Source organism: Tachyglossus aculeatus, chromosome 1 (assembly GCF_015852505.1).
Source record: "Tachyglossus aculeatus isolate mTacAcu1 chromosome 1, mTacAcu1.pri, whole genome shotgun sequence".
NCBI lineage: Eukaryota > Metazoa > Chordata > Mammalia > Monotremata > Tachyglossidae > Tachyglossus > Tachyglossus aculeatus.
Window position 1 is genome coordinate 81,550,284 of NC_052066.1, and position 18,505 is coordinate 81,568,788.

General features: G+C 42.0%; 1 protein-coding gene and 1 non-coding gene across 3 annotated transcripts in view; one reads left to right on the forward strand and one right to left on the reverse strand.

Moving 5' to 3' along the window:
- ST6GAL1 (ST6 beta-galactoside alpha-2,6-sialyltransferase 1) overlaps positions 1 to 18,505 on the forward strand; it is a 143,270-nt gene that overhangs the window by 112,942 nt on the left and 11,823 nt on the right. For both annotated transcript variants that reach the window (XM_038753069.1, XM_038752994.1), the window contains 2 exons: positions 828 to 929; positions 16,950 to 17,124. In XM_038753069.1, the coding sequence (XP_038608997.1) occupies positions 828 to 929; positions 16,950 to 17,124 (277 nt within the window). The remainder of the gene's footprint in view (positions 1 to 827; positions 930 to 16,949; positions 17,125 to 18,505) is intronic.
- Positions 15,975 to 16,112, reverse strand: LOC119934179. The gene has a single exon (XR_005452873.1). It is a non-coding gene; the product is annotated as a small nucleolar RNA SNORA7 (small nucleolar RNA).

Here is an 18,505-nt window from a genome sequence, read left to right on the forward strand (position 1 = left end):
ATGATTGTCTTTTTTTCAAGTGCTTACTAAGTGACAAGCATTGTACTAGATGCTGGGTAGATAAAGGGAAGCAGCGTGGTTTAGTGGAAAGAGCCTGGGCTTGGGAGTCAGAGGTCATGGGTTCTAATCCCGACTCTGCCACTTGTCTGCTGTGTGTCTTTGGGCAAGCCACTTAACTTCTCTGTGCCTCAGTTCCCTCATCTGTAAAATGGGGATGAAGACTGTGAGCCCCATGTGGGACAACCTGATGACCTTGTATCTCCCCCAGCACATAGAACAGTGCTTCGCACATAGTAAGTGCTTAACAAACACCATAATGATGGATGATAAAGTATAAAATAGATACGAACACAGTCCCTGTCCCACACCTAATGGGGAAGAAGAACCGGTATTTGACTTCCAAATTACAGAGAAAGAAACTGGAGAAAAGAGAAGTGAAGTGACTTTCCCAGGGTTACACAACAGGCAAGTGTCAGAGCCGTGTTCAGAGTTCAGGTCCTCTAACTCCTAGGCCTGTGTTCTTTTTGTGTTACATCTTTCTTCCTGTCTCCATGAGGTGGGGTAGATTGGCTATAGCTTGGCTAAAGCTGCCCCTTAAGCCTTCCTTTCCCCCCTGACCCCATGGTAGCTAGGACTGACAGCAGAAGGCTACATTTTATGGGGTCTCAGGTTTGAGATGAGTTTGCAATCGCCTTGGTCTGAAAGCTTTGGAAAGGGAGTTAGTTGTGATCTGAAACTGAAAATCACATCATGTGTTTATGCTGTTTTTGGGCTAGATTCTCTATTTCTAACTCTGTATTTTTAATCTTGTCTGATTGTCATTTCAGCTAGTAACTGTGGAAGAGCAGCACTTTCTTAAAGGAAGTTTATATAATAACGGGATCCTAATTGTGTGGGATCCATCCCCCTACCATTCAGAAATTCCTGAGGTAAGTGAGAATTCTCTAATATTTTCATTTGTTGCCAAGTGTCCTTGCAACTCTAATAAGAGAAGCATTGCTGGGCCTCAGTTCAATCAATCAGTCATGTTTATTAAGTGCTTACTATGTGAAAGAGTGCTATACTAAGCACTTAGGAGAGTACAGTATAGCAGAATTGGTAGATAACGTTCCCTGCCCACAAAGAGCCTACAGTCTGGGGATGTGTCAGACATTAATAGAAATAAGTCAATTGCAGATATGTCCGTATGTTCTGTGGGGCTGAGGGAGTGGTGAATAAAGGGTGCAAATCCAAGGGCAAGGGCTATGCAGAAGGGAATGGGAGAAGAGAAAATAAGGATTCAGGGAAGGCTTCTTGGAGAAGATGTGCTTTTAATAAGGCTTTGAAGTTGGGGAAAGTGATTGTCAGAAGAGAGAGGGCATTCCAGGCCAGAGGCAGGAACTGGGTGAGAAGTTGACGGAGATAGATGAGATCAAGGTACAGTGAGTAGTTTGGTATTAGACTGAAGTGTGCGGACTGATTGTAGTAGGAAATCAAGGATGTAAGGTAAGAAGGAGCAAGGTGATTGAGTGCTTTAAAGCGATTGGTAAGGAGTTTCTGTTTGAGGCAGTGGTGGATGAGCAACCACTGGAGGTTCTTGAGGAGTGGGGAAACATGGATGGAACATTTTTGTAGAAAAATGATCCAGACAGCAGAGTGAAGTATGGACTGGAGTGGGGAGAGACAGGAGGCAGGGAGGTCAGTGAGGAGGTTGATGCAGTAATCAAGGCTGAATAGGATAAGTGCTTCGAATAATGTGGTAGCCGTTTGTATGGAGAGGAAATGACAGATTTTAGCAATGTTGTGAAGGTTGAACTGATGGGATTTGATGACAGATTGAATATGTGTGTTAACACTGATCATAATCGTAATTGTGATGTCTGTTGTGTGTCCTCGGGCAAGTCACTTCACTTCTCTAGGCCTCAGTTACCTCATCTATAAAATGGGAATTGAGACTCTGAGCCCCACGTGGGACAGGGACTGTGTCCAACCTGATTTGCTTGTATCTACCCCAGCACTTAGTCCAGTGCCTAGTATATAGCAAACACTTAAAAAATACCATAATTAATTAATCAAATGTGTCAAGTACTGTGCTAAGCAGTAGATGAAATATGAACATGCTTCTCATACAGGACTCACAGTCTAAGTAGGAGGTAGGACAAATATTGAATCTCCATTTTACCTATGAGAAAACTGAGACACAGAGAAGTTGAGTGCTTTGCCAAAGGCCACACAGCAGGCAAGTGGAAAAACTAGAATTCAAACCAAGTCCCTCTGACTCCCAGACTGGTGCTCTTTCCATAGGTCTTGGAGTCCATAATTGATGACAATAATATCAGTGTGGCTCAGTGGAATCACTGATAGTATAAGCCACGAAGCAGCATGGCTCAGTGGAAACAGCACGGGCTTGGGAGTCAAAGTTCATGGGTTCTAATCCCTGCTCCACCATTTGTCAGCTGTGTGACTTCAGGCAAATCACTTAACTTCTCTGTGCCTCAGTGACCTCATCTATAAAATGGGTATTAAGACTGTGAGCCCCACGTGGGACAACCTGATTACCTTGTATTTATCCCAGTGCTAGGCACATAGTAAGCGCTTAACAAATACTACCATTATTATTATTATTATTATCATTATTACTTTCCAAGCACTCTACTAAGTGCTGGGGTAGTCACAAGATAATTAGAATAGACACAGTCCCTGTTGCTGTGCAACATGGGGCTCACAGCATTGTTCCCCATTTGATTTTTGTCATTTTAATTTTAAAAAATGAGTCTGTCTCAAAAAGACCTTTAAAATCAGGAAAATACTAACCTGTATTCCTGAAACTCTTCTAAATAGACCTGCTATATGTCTTTTAAATTGCACTGGTGCTGTCAGAAATCCTCCATTGTACACCATGCTCTAGGATGTTTTGTGGAAGACAAATCATAATTTCAGAAAGAACTCCCAACTATAAAAGCCCTTCCTGATATTTGTGCACTGGATTTCCACATAGTTTTTGGCACATGAAAGTTTGAATTTTATTTCCTGTCAAAAACCGGGTGATAAATGGTTGAGAATAGCATGTTAGATTTGTTTCATCTTAAAAACTTTACTACTTTCCCTTGTCTTCATTGTCCTGGCAATATGAGAGCAGAATAGTCTTTATGAATTCAGCAGGACTCATGGACCCCTGTGACTGCTTTTCGTTCTCCTTTTTTTTTTTCCATACTAATCCATAAGAAAGAGAGTGAGGCTTGGGAAACTTGAGATAAAGAACATTTTCACTCTTAAAAAAGAAGATAATTTTAATTAATATTACACAGGATAATAAAAAGACTTCAACCTTGTTAAGGCTTGGGAACAGAAACTAAGATTTGTATGAACCTAATGGTTCTATGCTTCTGGGTAGAGAACACAATTATCTTCAACCTCAACTTCTTGGATGAAGGGAAAGAGAAATTATTTTTTCAGAATACCTGACAGGAAGAATGGTGAATCACTAAAACCAATTGTGTAGTAGTCTCCTTTCTTGAAGAAGAAAAGTTTAGTGACATCTTTTAGAGCAAGGATTGGAGCTTGTCTCTTGAATTCCAATTCTGTTCTCGCTCCACTATAATAATAATAATAATAATGGCATTTATTAAGTGCTTACTATGTGCAAAGCACTGTTCTAAGCACTGAAGGCCATGATGTATATAGCTGTCACATGAGGGGCAGCAGGGCCTGGTGGAAAGAGCACGGACCTGCCAGTTAATGGCCCTGGGTTCTAATACCAGCTCTGCCACTTGCTTGCAGTGACTTTGGGCAAGTCACTTACTTTCCCTAGGCCTCAGTTTCCTCAACTGTAAACTGAAGATGTTTTGTTTTGTTGTCTGTCTCCCCCTTCCAGATTGTGAGCCTGTTGCTGGGTAGGGATTGTCTCTTATCTGTTGCCTAATTGTACTTTCCAAGTGCTTAGTACAATGCTCTGCACACAGTTAATGCTCAATAAATATGATTGAATGAATGAATAAGATTCAATATCTGTTCTCCCCGCTACTTAGATGTGTGAGCCCCACTCTGTCAGACCTGATTAACTTATATCATCCCCAGCACTTGGCACACAGTAAGTGTTTAATAAATATAATATAATAGTGATGATGATGAGAACACTGATAATCCCAGCTCTGCCACTTGTCTGCTGTGTGACCTTAGGCAAGTCACTTACCTTCTGTGGGCCTCAGTTTTCTCACCTGTAAAATATGGATTCAGTGCCTGTTCTCCCTTCCCCTTAGATTGTGAACCCCTTGTGGGACAGGGACTATCTCTGACCTGAATTTCTTGTCAATCAATCAATCAATCAATCAATCGTATTTATTGAGCGCTTACTGTGTGCAGAGCACTGTACTAAGTGCTTGGGAAGTACAAGTTGGCAACATATAGAGACAGTCCCTACCCAACAGTGGGCTCACAGTCTAAAAGCATAATGCTTTTAGCTCTACCATAATGCTTAGTAAAGTACTTGGAACATAGAAAATGCTTAAGAAATCTCATTATCATCAGTATCATCATGAGTTTTAGGAGTAAAAGGTCATTTGGGTGACAGAGTATTCTGACGTAATTGATGGATGAACCTCTGACCAATCAAGAAGAATTCAGGACTAAGTATTCGCCTGAAGGAGTCGATTATAGTATCAGTGGTTTGTGCAGCATTAGTCCATTGATCACATTATGGACTGGAAACGTATCTGCTAATTGTGTTTTATAGTGTAGTTGTGTTCTTATAGTACAATGCTCTTTTCTGTACTCTATACCTTGCACTGTATACTGTACTATACTGTAGTGTGAGAAGCAGTATGAGGGCTTCGTGGAAAGAGCATAGGCTCTTTCCACTAATACGAGGTCATGGGTTCTAATACCGACTCTGCCACTTGTCAGCTGTGTGACTTTGGGCAAGTCACTTGACTTCTCTGTGCCTCAGTGACCTCATCTGTAAAATGGTGATTAAGACTGTGAGCCCCACGTGGGACAACCTGATTATTTTGTTTCTACCCCATCGCTTAGAACAGTGCCTGGCACATAGTAAGTGCTTAACAAATACCATCATTATTATTATTATTACACATAGCACTCAGTAAATCCATTGATTGATTGTTTGGTACTTATTGAGTACTTACTTTGTGCAGAGCACTGTAGTAAGCACTTGAGAGAACACATATACAGCAGAGGTGGTAGATATGTTCCTCCCAACCACTCACTCTCTCTCTCATTTCCACCAGTTCTTGTTGGGGAATGGATGCAACAAACCAGTAGATGAGCAGAGGAGCAGCTCATTGCAGAGTGCATGCAAAAGTGTTTATGTCCCAAACCCGTTTTTAGCCGAAGTGACTACAGAATAGTGTTGTCGCAGTGTCATGGTGCTACAGGCACTTATGTACATATCTGTTATTTATTTATTATATTAATGTCTGTCTCCCCTGCTAGAGTGTAAGTTCACTGTGGGCAGAGAATGTGTCAGTTCATTGTTATATTGTACTCTCCCAGGTGTTTAGTACAGTTCTCTGCACACAGTAAGTGCTAAATAAAACCGATTGAATGAATGAACACAGACCAGCAGAGGCTGGCCAGGCTAGCCACTTCAGGAGCTGCTCCAGTCTGTGTTGCCTACTTTTGCTCCTGACCTTGGCCACCACATTTATTCATTTAGTCAATTGTATTCATTGAGTGCTTACTGTGTGCAGAGCACTGTACTAAGTGCTTGGAAAGTACAATTCGGCGACAGATAAAGACAATCCCTACCCAACAAACAAAACAAGTAGACAGGCATCAATACCATCAAAATAAATAGAATTATAGGTATATACACATCATCAGTAAAATAGAGTAATAAATATGTACAAATATACACAAGTGCTGTGGGGAGGGGAAGGGAGTAGGGCAGAGGGAGGGAGTGGGGGCGATAGGGAGGGGAGGAGGAGCAGAGGAAAAGAGGGGACTCAGTCTGGGAAGGCCTCCTGGAGGAAGTGAGCTCTCAGTAGGGCTTTAAAGGGAGGAAGAGAGCTAGTTTGGTGGATGTGTGGAGGGAGGGCATTCCAGGCCAGAGGTAGGACGTGGGCCAGGGGTCGACGGTGGAACAGGTGAAAACGAGGCCCGGTGAGGAGGTGAGTGGCAGAGGAGCAGAAGGTGCGGGTTGGGCTATAGAAGGCGAGAAGGGAGGTGAGGTAGGAAGGGGCAAGGCGATGGAGAGCTATGAAGCCAATAGGAGTTTTTGCTTCATGTGAAGGTTGATAGGAAACCACTGGAGATTTTTGAGGAGAGGAGTGACATGCCCAGAGCATTTCTGTAGAAAGATAATCCAGGCAGCAGAGTGAAGTACAGACTGAAGTTGGGGAGAGACAGAAGGATGGGAGATCAGAAAGGGGACTGATGCAGTAATCCAGTCAGGATAGGATGAGAGATTGAACCAACAAGGTAGAGGTTTGGATAGAGAGGAAAGGGTGAATCTTGGCGATGTTGTGAAGATGAGACTGGCAGGTTTTGGTGACAGATTGGATGTGGGGGGTGAATGAGAGAGCAGAGTCAAGGATGACACCAAGGTTGCGGGCTTGTCAGATGGGAAGGATGATAGTGCCATCCACAGTGATGGGAAAGTCAGGGAGAGGACAGTGTTTTGGAGGGAAGATAAGGAGCTCAGTCTTGGACATGTTGAGTTTTAGGTGGCAGGCGGACATCCAGGTGAGATGTCCGCAACCGAGCCTGCACATTGAGAAGCAGCATGGCTCAGTGGAAAGAGCCTGGGCTTTGGAGTCAGAGGTCATGGGTTCAAATCCTGACTCTGGCAACTGTCAGCTGTGTGACTTTGGACAAGTCACTTAACTTCTCTGTGCCTCAGTGACCTCATCTGTAAAATGGGGATTAAAACCGTGAACCCCCCGTGGGACAATCTGATCACCTTTAACCTCCCCAGCACTTAGAACAGTACTTTGCATATAGTAAGTGCTTAACAAATACTATTATTATTATTATTATCATTATTATTATTATTATTATTATTATTATTATTTTGCTCCTCTAGCACTTACTACCTACTGCCTACTCACTGTATCTTGATCTTGTCCATCTCTCCACTGACCTCCCGTCCATATCCTGCCTCTGGCCTGGGATGCTCTCCCTCTTCAAATCTAACAGATAATTTCTCTCCCCCTTTTGAAAGCCTTATTGAAGGCACTTCTCCTCCAAGAGGTCTTCCCTGACTAAACCCTCTTTTCCTCATCTTCCACTCCCTGCTACTTCACCCTGACTTGCTCATTCTATTCATCCCCACCTCCAAGCCACACAGCACTTATGTATATATCTGTAATTTATTTATATTAATATCTGTCTCCCCCTCTAGACTGTAAGCTCATATGGGCAGGGAACGTGTTATATCGCTATATAGCACCCTTCCAAGTGCTTAGTCCAGGGCTCTGCACACAGTAAGTGCTCAATAAATATGACTGATTGATTGATTACATGATACTGGCTATGTGAAACTAAATCCATCAGGTTGCTGTTAACAAGAATTAAAAAATAACAATAATGAAAGAAAAGGTGAAACATCTCAAAGCTGGCATAATGGAACTCTTTCCTAATGGCTAATCCTTTCCTGGTCTCTAGAATCTTAGCTGATTTTTTTGGAAATAACATCATTAACCTCTTGACTGTTTGATATGGTTATACCCATTTCTCCTGGGGTTCTTGTTTGGTTCAGCCCTGGAATATGAAGGTAGACATTAAGCCATCTAAACAAAACAAAAGCAAATCAGCATCTTTTTCTTTTAGAGTTAAAACCTTGAATTTGAGCAGTATCTTGGGGATCTTTGACTTAATTCAGTAGAAACACAATCACATTCCCAAGTCTGATATATTGGAACCAAAAATATCTTAGGTAAGGACATTGCAGATTCAAAGTTTTTTTTTCTTCTTCTTTATAGCCAGACAGTTATTGGCTCCATTCCAAAAAGAAAATGTCTGAGCTACAATCAGGTCTAGGAAGGGATCTTTCTACTCTTAAAAAATGTGTAGGGAAAAAATTGTATTTATGGTGGACTTGTTAGTTCATTTCTCTGCGCTGTGGCTCAGTGGAAAGAGCCCGGTCTTGGGAGTCAGCCACTTACCAGCTGTGTGACTTTGGGCAAGTCAATTAACTTCTCTGTGCCTCAATTACCTCATCTGTAAAATGGGGATTGAGACTGTGAGTCCCACGTGGGACAACCTGATTACCTTGTATCTTCCCCAGCACTTAGAACAGTGCTTTGCACATAGTAAGAGCTTAACAAATACCATTATTATTATTACTATTATTTATTGAAGAGCATCCTCGCACTTAAAAATTGTGTGTGCATTTTTACACACTCAGTAGCACAGTAGATAGATCTGTGAGGTATTATTAGTAGTAATTGAGCCCACTGTTGGGTAGGGATTGTCTCTACATGTTGCCAACTTGTACTTCCCAAGCGCTTAATACAGTGCTCTGCAAACAGTAAGCGCTCAATAAATACGATTGATGATGATTAGCAGTAATTATAGTATTTCTTAAGCACATACTGTGTGCAGAAAGCATTGTACTAAGGTTGGGAAAGAGTATATAAGTGAGAATTAGACCCGGACCTGTCCTTTGAGGGACTCACAGTCTACAAATAAAGTTCGGGGGGAGGACTTGAAAACGATATATTGGGAGATATATATGACAATAAAATACTAAAACAACATAATCAATCAATCAATCATATTTATTGAGTGCTTACTGTGTGCAGAGCACTGTACTAAGCACTTGGGAAATACAAATTGGCAACATATAGAGACAGCCCCTACCCAACAGTGGGCTCACAGTCTAAAAGGGGGGTCTAAAAGGGGCTGGGGGGATAAGTGATAACGACAAATTAAACACATAAACACAAGTCAGTAGGGAGTTGTGGCTGGAGGAGCAGAATTTCAGGCTCTTCGTGATTGCATCCATGGAAATCTCAAAGCCACAGAGATGGCTACCGTAGCCGCTAGCTTTCCCGAGGAAGGATGAGGCACACAGAGCATGCTGGAGGTAGGTAGGCAGAGAGTTCCTCAGCTGTGGTGGGAGGCCGAGAACCTGCTGAGAGGTGAGGCAGCAGTTACTGATTATTCATTTGGCAGCAATAATCATATTATTTGTCCCATTTAAGAGATAAGGAAACTGACGCTCAAGAAAGCTCTAGATTTTCTTAAATTAACAGAGTATTAGCGAAGAGCTAGATTACAGTCAAAACTCTGTTTTTAACCCCAAATCTGTTGCAGTAAAAGTGTCTGTGAGAGTAGTAAAGTGGGGAGATAGGCAAGGGAGGAATCATCATTTTGCTGTCCAGTTGTGCCCTAAGGTGACTGAATTATTTTTTGATTGTGTTACATTGCATTAAAATTGTTCATTGTAAAATAGGGTCATAGTACTAAGAATTTTGCTTACAACACATATTGCCTCATCTTCTTTTCAGTAAAGGAATTGGTAATTCCTTGGAGAATGCCAAGAAATATGTCAACACATTTTTCTCTACTCCTTTTTTTACTGCATTTCACTCACTTTAAGGTCTTTTATGGAATTTGTTAAGCAATTACTATACATCATGTAATGTTCTAAACTCTAGGGTAGATACAGAGTAACCAGATTAGACACAGTCCCTGTCCCACAGTCTAAGTCGGTGCAATGTATTTATTTTGTTTGGGTCAAGTTGCAATTGCAAAAATTACGTAGATATTTTCTACTCATATAATGATCTGAATTAATATAATCTCTGTATATTTTGATTTTTCTCTCTGTTCCTCTCTTTTCCATCCAGATCAATCAATCAATAGTTTTTTACTGAATATTTGCTGTGTGCAGAGTGCAACACCACGGAGCTGGTAGACACCTTCCCTGCCCAAAACAAGCTTACAGTCTAGAGGGATATGCTCTTCTAGTATGGAGCTTTATTGGGGTTAATAGGAAAATCATCATAAGCAATTAGGATAGAATAGTGAAAAATCCAGAAAAATTCTGCCAGTCCAGGTTGCAGCCTCTGGTTGGAGTCCTGATTTAAAGGCGGGGTTGATGTCGTGTGCTTCGTTACCTGAGAGTTATATCTCCAGCATCCAAAGGCCAACACTTTACCTGTTGTTGGGTAGGGACCATCAGAGTATGTTGCCAACTTGTACTTCCCAAGTGCTTAGTACAGTGCTCTGTACACAGTAAGCACTCAATAAATATGATTGAATGAATGAATGAATAATAATAACAATAATAATACTGTTTGTTAAGGTCTCACTAATCCAGGCACTGTACTAAGTGCTGGAGCAGATACTAGCAAATCGGGTTGGGCACAGTTCTTGTCTCATGTGGGGCTTACAGTTTCAATCCCCATTTTACAGATGAGGTAACTGAGGCACAGAGAAGTGAAGTGACTTGCCCAAGGTCATAGAGCAGACGAGTGGCACAGAGCCAGCTTTAGAACCCAGGCTCTTTTGACGCCCAGACTGGTGCTCTGTCTGCTTAAAAAATTTAAAAAAAGAAAAACAAATCTGACTCAGATTTTCCCTGATTTTACCAAGACATTAAGAACGTGCTTGCCCTTCAGTGCCCTGTGTTTCTTTAAGAGGGAGCTTTTAACACAATGGGAAAGGGAGTGTTTGGGAGGCACTGGAATTGTAGGGTTGGGAGACGTTGCATAGCTTTTCTTGTCTGTTGGGTCATTTCCTGCTTAGACTGAAGAGATAGGTGCCCACCCCCCCTCCTCCTTCTTTTGGGTAGAATAGAGTATTTAGGGTTGTTTTTTATGTCAGGCAAGATCTCAGTAAAACAATCAAGAATTCATCATTTCTCGAGCAGGCTAAACTCACTGAAGGCTGCATGAATTGGCTTAATTAAATGAAAGGAAAAAAGAACTGTTATGAAAAATAATTGACAAAATATGAGGGCCTTTATGTGGTAACCCTGTGACAATTAGTACATTAGATCAGAAGTTGGCAACATGTTGTAGCTGGATCTGAATAGTAAGTTTTATGAAACCAGGAAATGCAACATTAAGTTGTTATTTTTCCCTCTTGCTAGAACAAACAGTTCAAAATGAAATCTCCAAACTTTCCAAATTTTAAAAGTCAACTTTTCAGACCTCATAAAGGAAGTTCAAGATCAATATCAGTTTTGCATTATATGTTCAAAAATAAAAGATAATGGCCATTATTGAAGATTGCCCTTGTCAAGCAGGGAAAAAAAACAGATACATTAGAGGCTTTATTTGTGATAATCAATCGTATTTATTGACTGCTTACTGTGTGCAAAGCACTGTACTGAGCGCTTGGGAGAGTGCTAGGTAGCATTGTAACAGAGTTGGTAGGCACATTCCCTGCCCACAATGAACTTAGGTGAGTGTACAGTCTAGAGAAGCTTCCCTAGAGTCACTGTGATACTCCAGATTCTCATTCCCGTAATTGAGTTGAGATGCTAAATAATATACACTACCAATACCTAGAATATAAGAAAAAAATTGTTATTTTAGGGTTGGTCTTCCAGCTTCTTACTGTGCTTCATTTCTGACTCTCCTACCTCTGATCTCTGGCTCAGGGGACTTTCTTGGAACTCCTCCCTTTTCACATTCACTAAAACCTCAGAACTTCTTATCTACTAAGCCTTTAGGAAAAAAACTCATCCAAGAAGCTTTCCCAGAGTCATTTTTATTCTTTCCAGGTCACATACTCACCCGTCTTCTTGGCACTTTTGTATCACCTCTGTGTACTCAACACCTTCCTGATAATTTTGTTCATCTCAATTTTCAAATCCTATTGTTTAAGCACTTCCTCCTTCCATCTGTAAATTATTTTACTTCTGCCTCCCTTGTAATTTCTTTGATCAATCAGTGGTACTGAGCACTTACTGTGCCCAGAGCACTGTACTTAGCACTTGGGAGAATACAGTAAAATGGAGTTGCTAGATAGGCTCCTTGCCCGCAAGGAGCTTATAGTCTAGAGGAGGATGTTGTATCTGCTACTGCAATTATAGTTTCCCAGTGTTTACGCCAGTGTCTGGAACTCAGTAGGTGCTCAATAGAGACTCTCAATTCAGTGATTGATTGACCTCCACTGGAATTCCCATTCAAGCAAAAACAACTTTTTTGTGCTGCAACTAATCTTGCTTGACCAAGCAATGGAATGGCCTCCCAACAACATGAGCTCTCTGGTCCAGATGTGCCATTTTTAGACTGTGAGCCCACTGTTGGGTAGGGACAGTCTCTATATGTTGCCAACTTGTACTTCCCAAGTGCTTAGTACAGTGCTCTGCACACAGTAAGTGCTCAATAAATATGATTGATTGATTGATTGAGGGTGTGTCCATTAGGACTTCTTTCCCAATCCTTATGTGCCCCCTGGCTTGGCTTTGATTGAGTTTTTCCATAGTCGCGGTGGAGGGTGAGCCCGTTGTTGGGTAGGGACCCTCTGTATATGCTGCCGACTTGCACTTCCCAAGCACTTAGTACAGTGCTCTGCACACAGTAAGAGCTCAATAAATATGATTGAATGAATGAATGAATGAGGGAGGAGGGAAGAAGGCAAAGGGGAATAGGAGAGGGAGGGCCCCGCACAAAGTTTATTTTCCAATTATCTCAGGCTCCTGAAGGCAGTGATGCGAGCCTGTTTCAGTGGTAATGTGATAAGCAGTTGGGCAAACCCAAAAGTTAGTGGATACTCCTCTGGTGGAAAGCAGGGGAGCAAAAATTGACATTATTTTTTTCTTCGAGCATTTTCCAAACCTACCCAAAAAGCCTAGAAGTTGACTGTGTCTTGTCTTGATTCATTCCCCAGTGCCCGTTCCCCAAATACAGTACCTTGTAACTTCAACTAGAAATCTGTGCTGAGGTCAGCATTTCCAGGCATGAGAATCTTCCAAAATATCTATTCTGTTTTCTTTTTGTTTGGTTGCTTTCAAAGAGGGCCCAGCATGAGGTGCAGGTGACCCCTCAAGGGAGATCCGATTGCCTGACATTTGAGCCTAACTCTCTGCTACATCCAGAGGGAAAATAATAGGCTAAAGCACCTATTAAGGCTTCAGTACCAGAAGTCTGTGAATGGCTTAGAGGGTCAGACAGTGTTCTATTCCCAGGGAAGATTTTATTTGGCAGATTCCCCGGAGACTCCACTCTTGAAATTAGATGGAGTCCCTGATCTCCTCCTCTTAATGCCTCAGGTTCAAATTCTTGATTAGAACTGTTTTCTGACCCATCCCCTCTCCTTAAGCTCCTCCACACCTATAAAGACCCAATCAATGGACCATTTGGAAAAGGAAAGTAGAAACCAAATTATAAGGAGCCACTCGATTAAGTCGTAAATCCTAACAATGTCAGATTTCCGATGCTGAAATCTAATGTGCTGGGCAGTAGTCATATATTTGCTAAGCATCCTTGTGTTTAGTAGACCATAAAATGGATCGTCTCTGGTTTCCAGAGGGGAGAGGAGGAATTGACCTAAAATTTCCCTCTGTCTCATGGTCTCTGAGCTTCTTCTGACATGTGGCAGTCCAGACTCCCACAGTGGGGCTGTTGGCCCAGCAGAGGATGATCTCTGGGTAACCCCTCACCCCATCTTCAGCACTGAGGTCAGGAGTTCAGCAGGGATTAACTGCAGCAGTGTGGCTTAATGGCAAGAATTCGGGCTTGGGAGTCAGTGGACATGTGTTCTAATTCTGGCTCCGCCATTTGTCCGCTGTGTGACCTTGGGCAAGCCATTTAACTTCTCTGTGCCTCGGTTACCTCATCTGTAAAATGAGAATTAAGACTGTGAGCCCCACGTGGGACAACCTGATTACCTTGTATCTACCCCAGTTCTTAGAACAGTTCTTGGCACAGTAAGTGCTTAACAAATACCTTAATAACTATAACTATTATTATTATTACTAACAGTAGTAGTAACAGCAACAGTAGTGAGTAGTAGTAGTAGTAGTAATATTTTTGAAAGCCCACTGGGTGCAGTGAGGCCCATCCATTCTCCGAACTGTCTTGTCCTTATTGTTCCTTGTTTGCAAAGTGTTGAGGGACTTCCACACTTATCACCCTCATCCTGGCTTTAATTCCTTCTCCACCCAGATCAAAGCAGACAGTGAGATTCACCATGGTCATGAAATGCAAGATGTGCTAAAAATAGCGTTCTGAATTTTTCATTTCAAAATTTAGATACATCTTCTATCCTGGGGTGTCTGTTGTCTGACACCCTGGGATATGTATGTGCTGATAGGGCCTGTAAAGTCTAAACATCTTGACAAATGCCATTTACAGGGGGAAAAAAAGCAACCTGCTAAAATCTTTAACAGTAGGTACATTTGGGATCTAGAAAAAATGTCAGTGAGCACATATCCATGAGCCCAGGGTTTAAATGAATATTAGGCAGCAGGCTTAAAATAAGCATGATATTCATCTCTCCTTTTTATTATTTCTGAATGGTTTCCAACATAGCCTAAGTTTGTGGGGGAATACTGAGACAGTTTGTCCTGGCAGATGTTTGCATTTTCTTAGCCTTGATTGGGAAGTGAAAAACAAGTAAAAAGAGACAGAGAGCTAGATAGTAGTAGTATGAGAAATAGCAGGGCCTAGTGGAAAGAACACAGGCCTAGGAGTCAAAGAAGGGCCTAATTCCAGCTCCACCATTATCTGCTATTTGACTTTTGGCAGGTCACTTACCTTCTCTGTGCCTCAGTTACCTTATCTGTAAAATCGGGATTAATACTGTGAACTCCATGTGTGACATGAACTGTGCCCAACCTGATTATCTAGTACCTACTCCAGTGCTTAGTACAGTGCTTGGTTCATAAGTAAGTTCTTAAAAAATACTTTTTATTGAGCCTTCACTTGGTGTGGTACAATGAACTAGACATTTGCGAAGTGCAGATTAAAAAGTGACACATTCCCTGCCCAAAGGAGCTTAAATTCAAACAGGGGAAACAAAGATAAAACATTTTTAGAACTAGAATGGTCAAAGTAAATAAAGGGGTACACATATATGCAAGGGTGCCAAGAAGTGTAATTAAGGAAGCAGCATGGACTAGATGATAAAGAGCACAGGCCTGGATTCTGATCCCAGATCTGCCACTTGTCTGTTGTGTGACCTTGGGTAAGTTACTTAACCTTCTGTGTTTCAGTTTCCTCACATAAAAAAATTGGGATTCAATCCTCCTTCCTCCTACTTAGACTGTGAGCCCCATGTGGGACAGGGATTGTATCCAACCTGATTATCTTGTATCTACCTTAGGGGGCTCCCAGACTGAGCCCCCTTCCCAGACTGAGCCCCCTTTTTCCTCTCCTCCTCCTCATCCCCGCCTCCTTACCTCCTCCCCTTCCCCACAGCACCTGTGTATATGTTTATACAGATTCATTACTCTATTTTACTTGTACATATTTACTATTCTATTTATTTTGTTAATGATGTGCCTCTAGCTTTTCTTCTACTTATTCTGATGACTTGACACCTGTCCACATGTTTTGTTTTGTTGTCCGTCTCCCCCTTCTAGACTGTGAGCCCGTTGTTGGGTAGGGACCATCTCTATATGTTGTCAACTTGTACTTCCCAAGCACTTAATACAGTGCTGTGCACACAGTAAGTGCTCAATAAATACAATTGATTGAATGAATGAATGAATGAATGCATTTAGGAAAATGCCTGGCACATAATGCTTACCAAATAGCATACAAAATATAAATAAATAAATGAGTGCAAAGTTGGCTGAAGGAATAATATTGTTCAGGATATTGGAGCTGGAGGTTAATTGGAGGATATGGGGTATTGTCCTTTCCTGTTGAGTCATCTCCGACCCATAGTGATACCATGGACACATCTCTTCCAGAACACCCCGTTCTCCATCTGCAATCATTCTGGTAGGGTATCCGTAGAGTTTTCTTGGTAAAAACACAGAAGCAGTTTACCATTGCCTCCTTCCGTGCAATAAACTTGAGTATCCACCCTTAACTCTCTCCCATGCCGCTGCTGTCCAGCACAGGTGGGTTTTGACTTGTAGCAGATTGCCTTCCACTCGCTAGACACTGCCCAAGCTAGGAATGGAATGGGTAAGCTGCTGTTTGACTGTCCTTCCCATAGTCGAGACTGGTAGAGTACTGGAAACTCACCAGGTGCGACCCTGAGAGGGGATGTGGGCTTTTAGGAGGAACTAAATGTAGGAAGAACCGAGGCCTGTCAGATGTGGGGAATTGAAAGCTCAGGGAAAAAAGTGAGTGAAAGGATAGAGGCAGGCCAGTGGAGCGTGAGGTTCAGCTAGAAGGTTGGCGTGAGAGGAATGAGGATGAAAGGTTAGAAAATACCTGGTGAAGAGAGCAGGTAGATAATGTGGGGACTAGTGATGGAGAGCCCTGAAGCCAATTGTAATTTTGTTTGATGCGAAGGGACACATGAAACCAGTAGATTTCAAGAGGATAAAGTGGATGAAGCAATGACTCAGGAAAATGAACCGTGCATCAGAGTATAACATAGTTTGGGAGGGGGTAAGGCTGGATGCTTGGATACTGGTGAGGAGGCTGATGTAGTAATGTAGCCGTGAAGAGACAAGGCCCTATTCCATGGTGGTAACAGTTTTGGTGAAGAGGAAGGGATAGGTCTGAGAGTGGCAAATGGAGAGGGTAAAGATGGCACTGTAAAGTGAGGCTGGAGCAATTTAAAGGACCATACAGAGAGTTCGTGCATGTTTCACTGAGTCTTTACGTGCAAAACTGTGTCATAGCATTGGTGTTGTCCCTGTAGACTGTAAGCTTCGGTGGGCAGGGAACATGTCTACCAACTCTGTTATATTGTACTCTTCCAAGGGCTTAGTACAATAATCTGTATACAGTAAGCACCCAGTAAATACCAGTGATTGATTGGATTTCAGACTCGTGAACACAGCCCACGAAATGCTCGTTAACCATATTTTAAATATATTTTTTTCTGCTCCCAGAAAAAGTATGAGCAAAGTACTATGTCTTACTTTTCAGTGGTACAAGAAACCTGACTATAACTTCTTTGCAAACTACAAGCAATATCGCGAACAGCACCCTGAACAGCCCTTTTACATCCTGAATCCTAAAATGCCATGGGAACTCTGGGATGTCCTTCAGGAAAATTCCCCAGAAGATATTCAGCCAAACCCACCATCCTCTGGAATGCTTGGTAAGTTTCACTTCTGAAGGTCTGGAGGGGAGGGTTATTGCTTTAAAAAAACCTGGCATAGCTCATAAAATATTTCTTGGTTTTATTTGAGAACAACCGCATGGCCTAGTGGAAAGAACACAGGGTTGGGAGGTAGAGGACCTGGGTTTGAATCCTGCCTCCAGTACTTGCCTCCTCTGTGACTGTGGACAAATTATTTCTCTGTGCCTAAGTTTCCTTATCTGCAAAATGGAGATTCAATATCTTCTCTCCGGCCTACTTAGACTGTGAGCCCATGTGGGGCAGAGACTGTCCAGCCTGATTAACTTGTATCTACCCCAGTGTTTAGAACACGGTTGGTACATAGTAAGCATTTAACAAATACCATTATTATTATCTTCTTGGATCTTCCTTTTATTTTATGTCTCTTTAGTCCTTAAACTCCTTTCACATAGGCCTCCTCTTCCTGGATTTACCTGAAATCATTGTAATTCACCTGATTTAGGGTTCAGATGTTGCTCATTTATTTTTGGATCTTTCCATGTAATTGGAAGTCTGGAGGGATCCACATACTTATAAAACTGTGGGATACAGCTTGATGTTCTGTCTGATTGTTTTCTTTGATTCTTATTGGTTAGATTCATTCATTCAATCGTATTTATTGAGCACTTACTGTGTGCAGAGCACTGTACTAAGCACTTGGGAAGTGCAAGTTGGCAACATATAGAGATGGTCCCTACCCGACAGCGGGCTCACGTCTAGATGCTTCCTCAGCACTTAGTACAGTGCCTGGCACATAGTAATAGCTTAACAAAAACTATTATTATTATTATTTTCCTTAATTCATTTTGGAAGGGATAGTTCAGAAAATAACCCTGGCTCATGTGTGGTTGCAGCTCGTCTGTCTCCCTGTAGACTGTAAACTCCTTGTGGGCAGGGAATATGTCTACCAACTCTGTTGTAGTACACACTCTCAAGCTCTTAATACAGGGCTCTGCATGCAGTAAGTACTCGATAAATACTATTGATTGATTGAGTCTCAAAGCAACTACTGAGAAAGCCCCTGACCATTGGTGAACATTCAGAAATGGTACCAGAATCCACAGAAAATCAGGGAATGGAAAGACCTGACCTGTTTACACTGAGCTGCGGGCTCTGCATAATGTACCTTGGCAGGTTGCTAGAATCCGTTGGCCAAGAGGTCACTGCTCATTAGTGTAAAGATGGGTGGAGCTGATTAAATTTCCTTAGAATAATAATAACTATAATAATAATATTGGCATCTGTTAAGCACTTACTATGTGCCAGGCACTGTATTGGCACTGGGGTGGATACAAGCAAATTGGGTTGGACACAGTCCCTGTCCCATATTGGGATCACAGTCTCAATCCCCATTTTACAG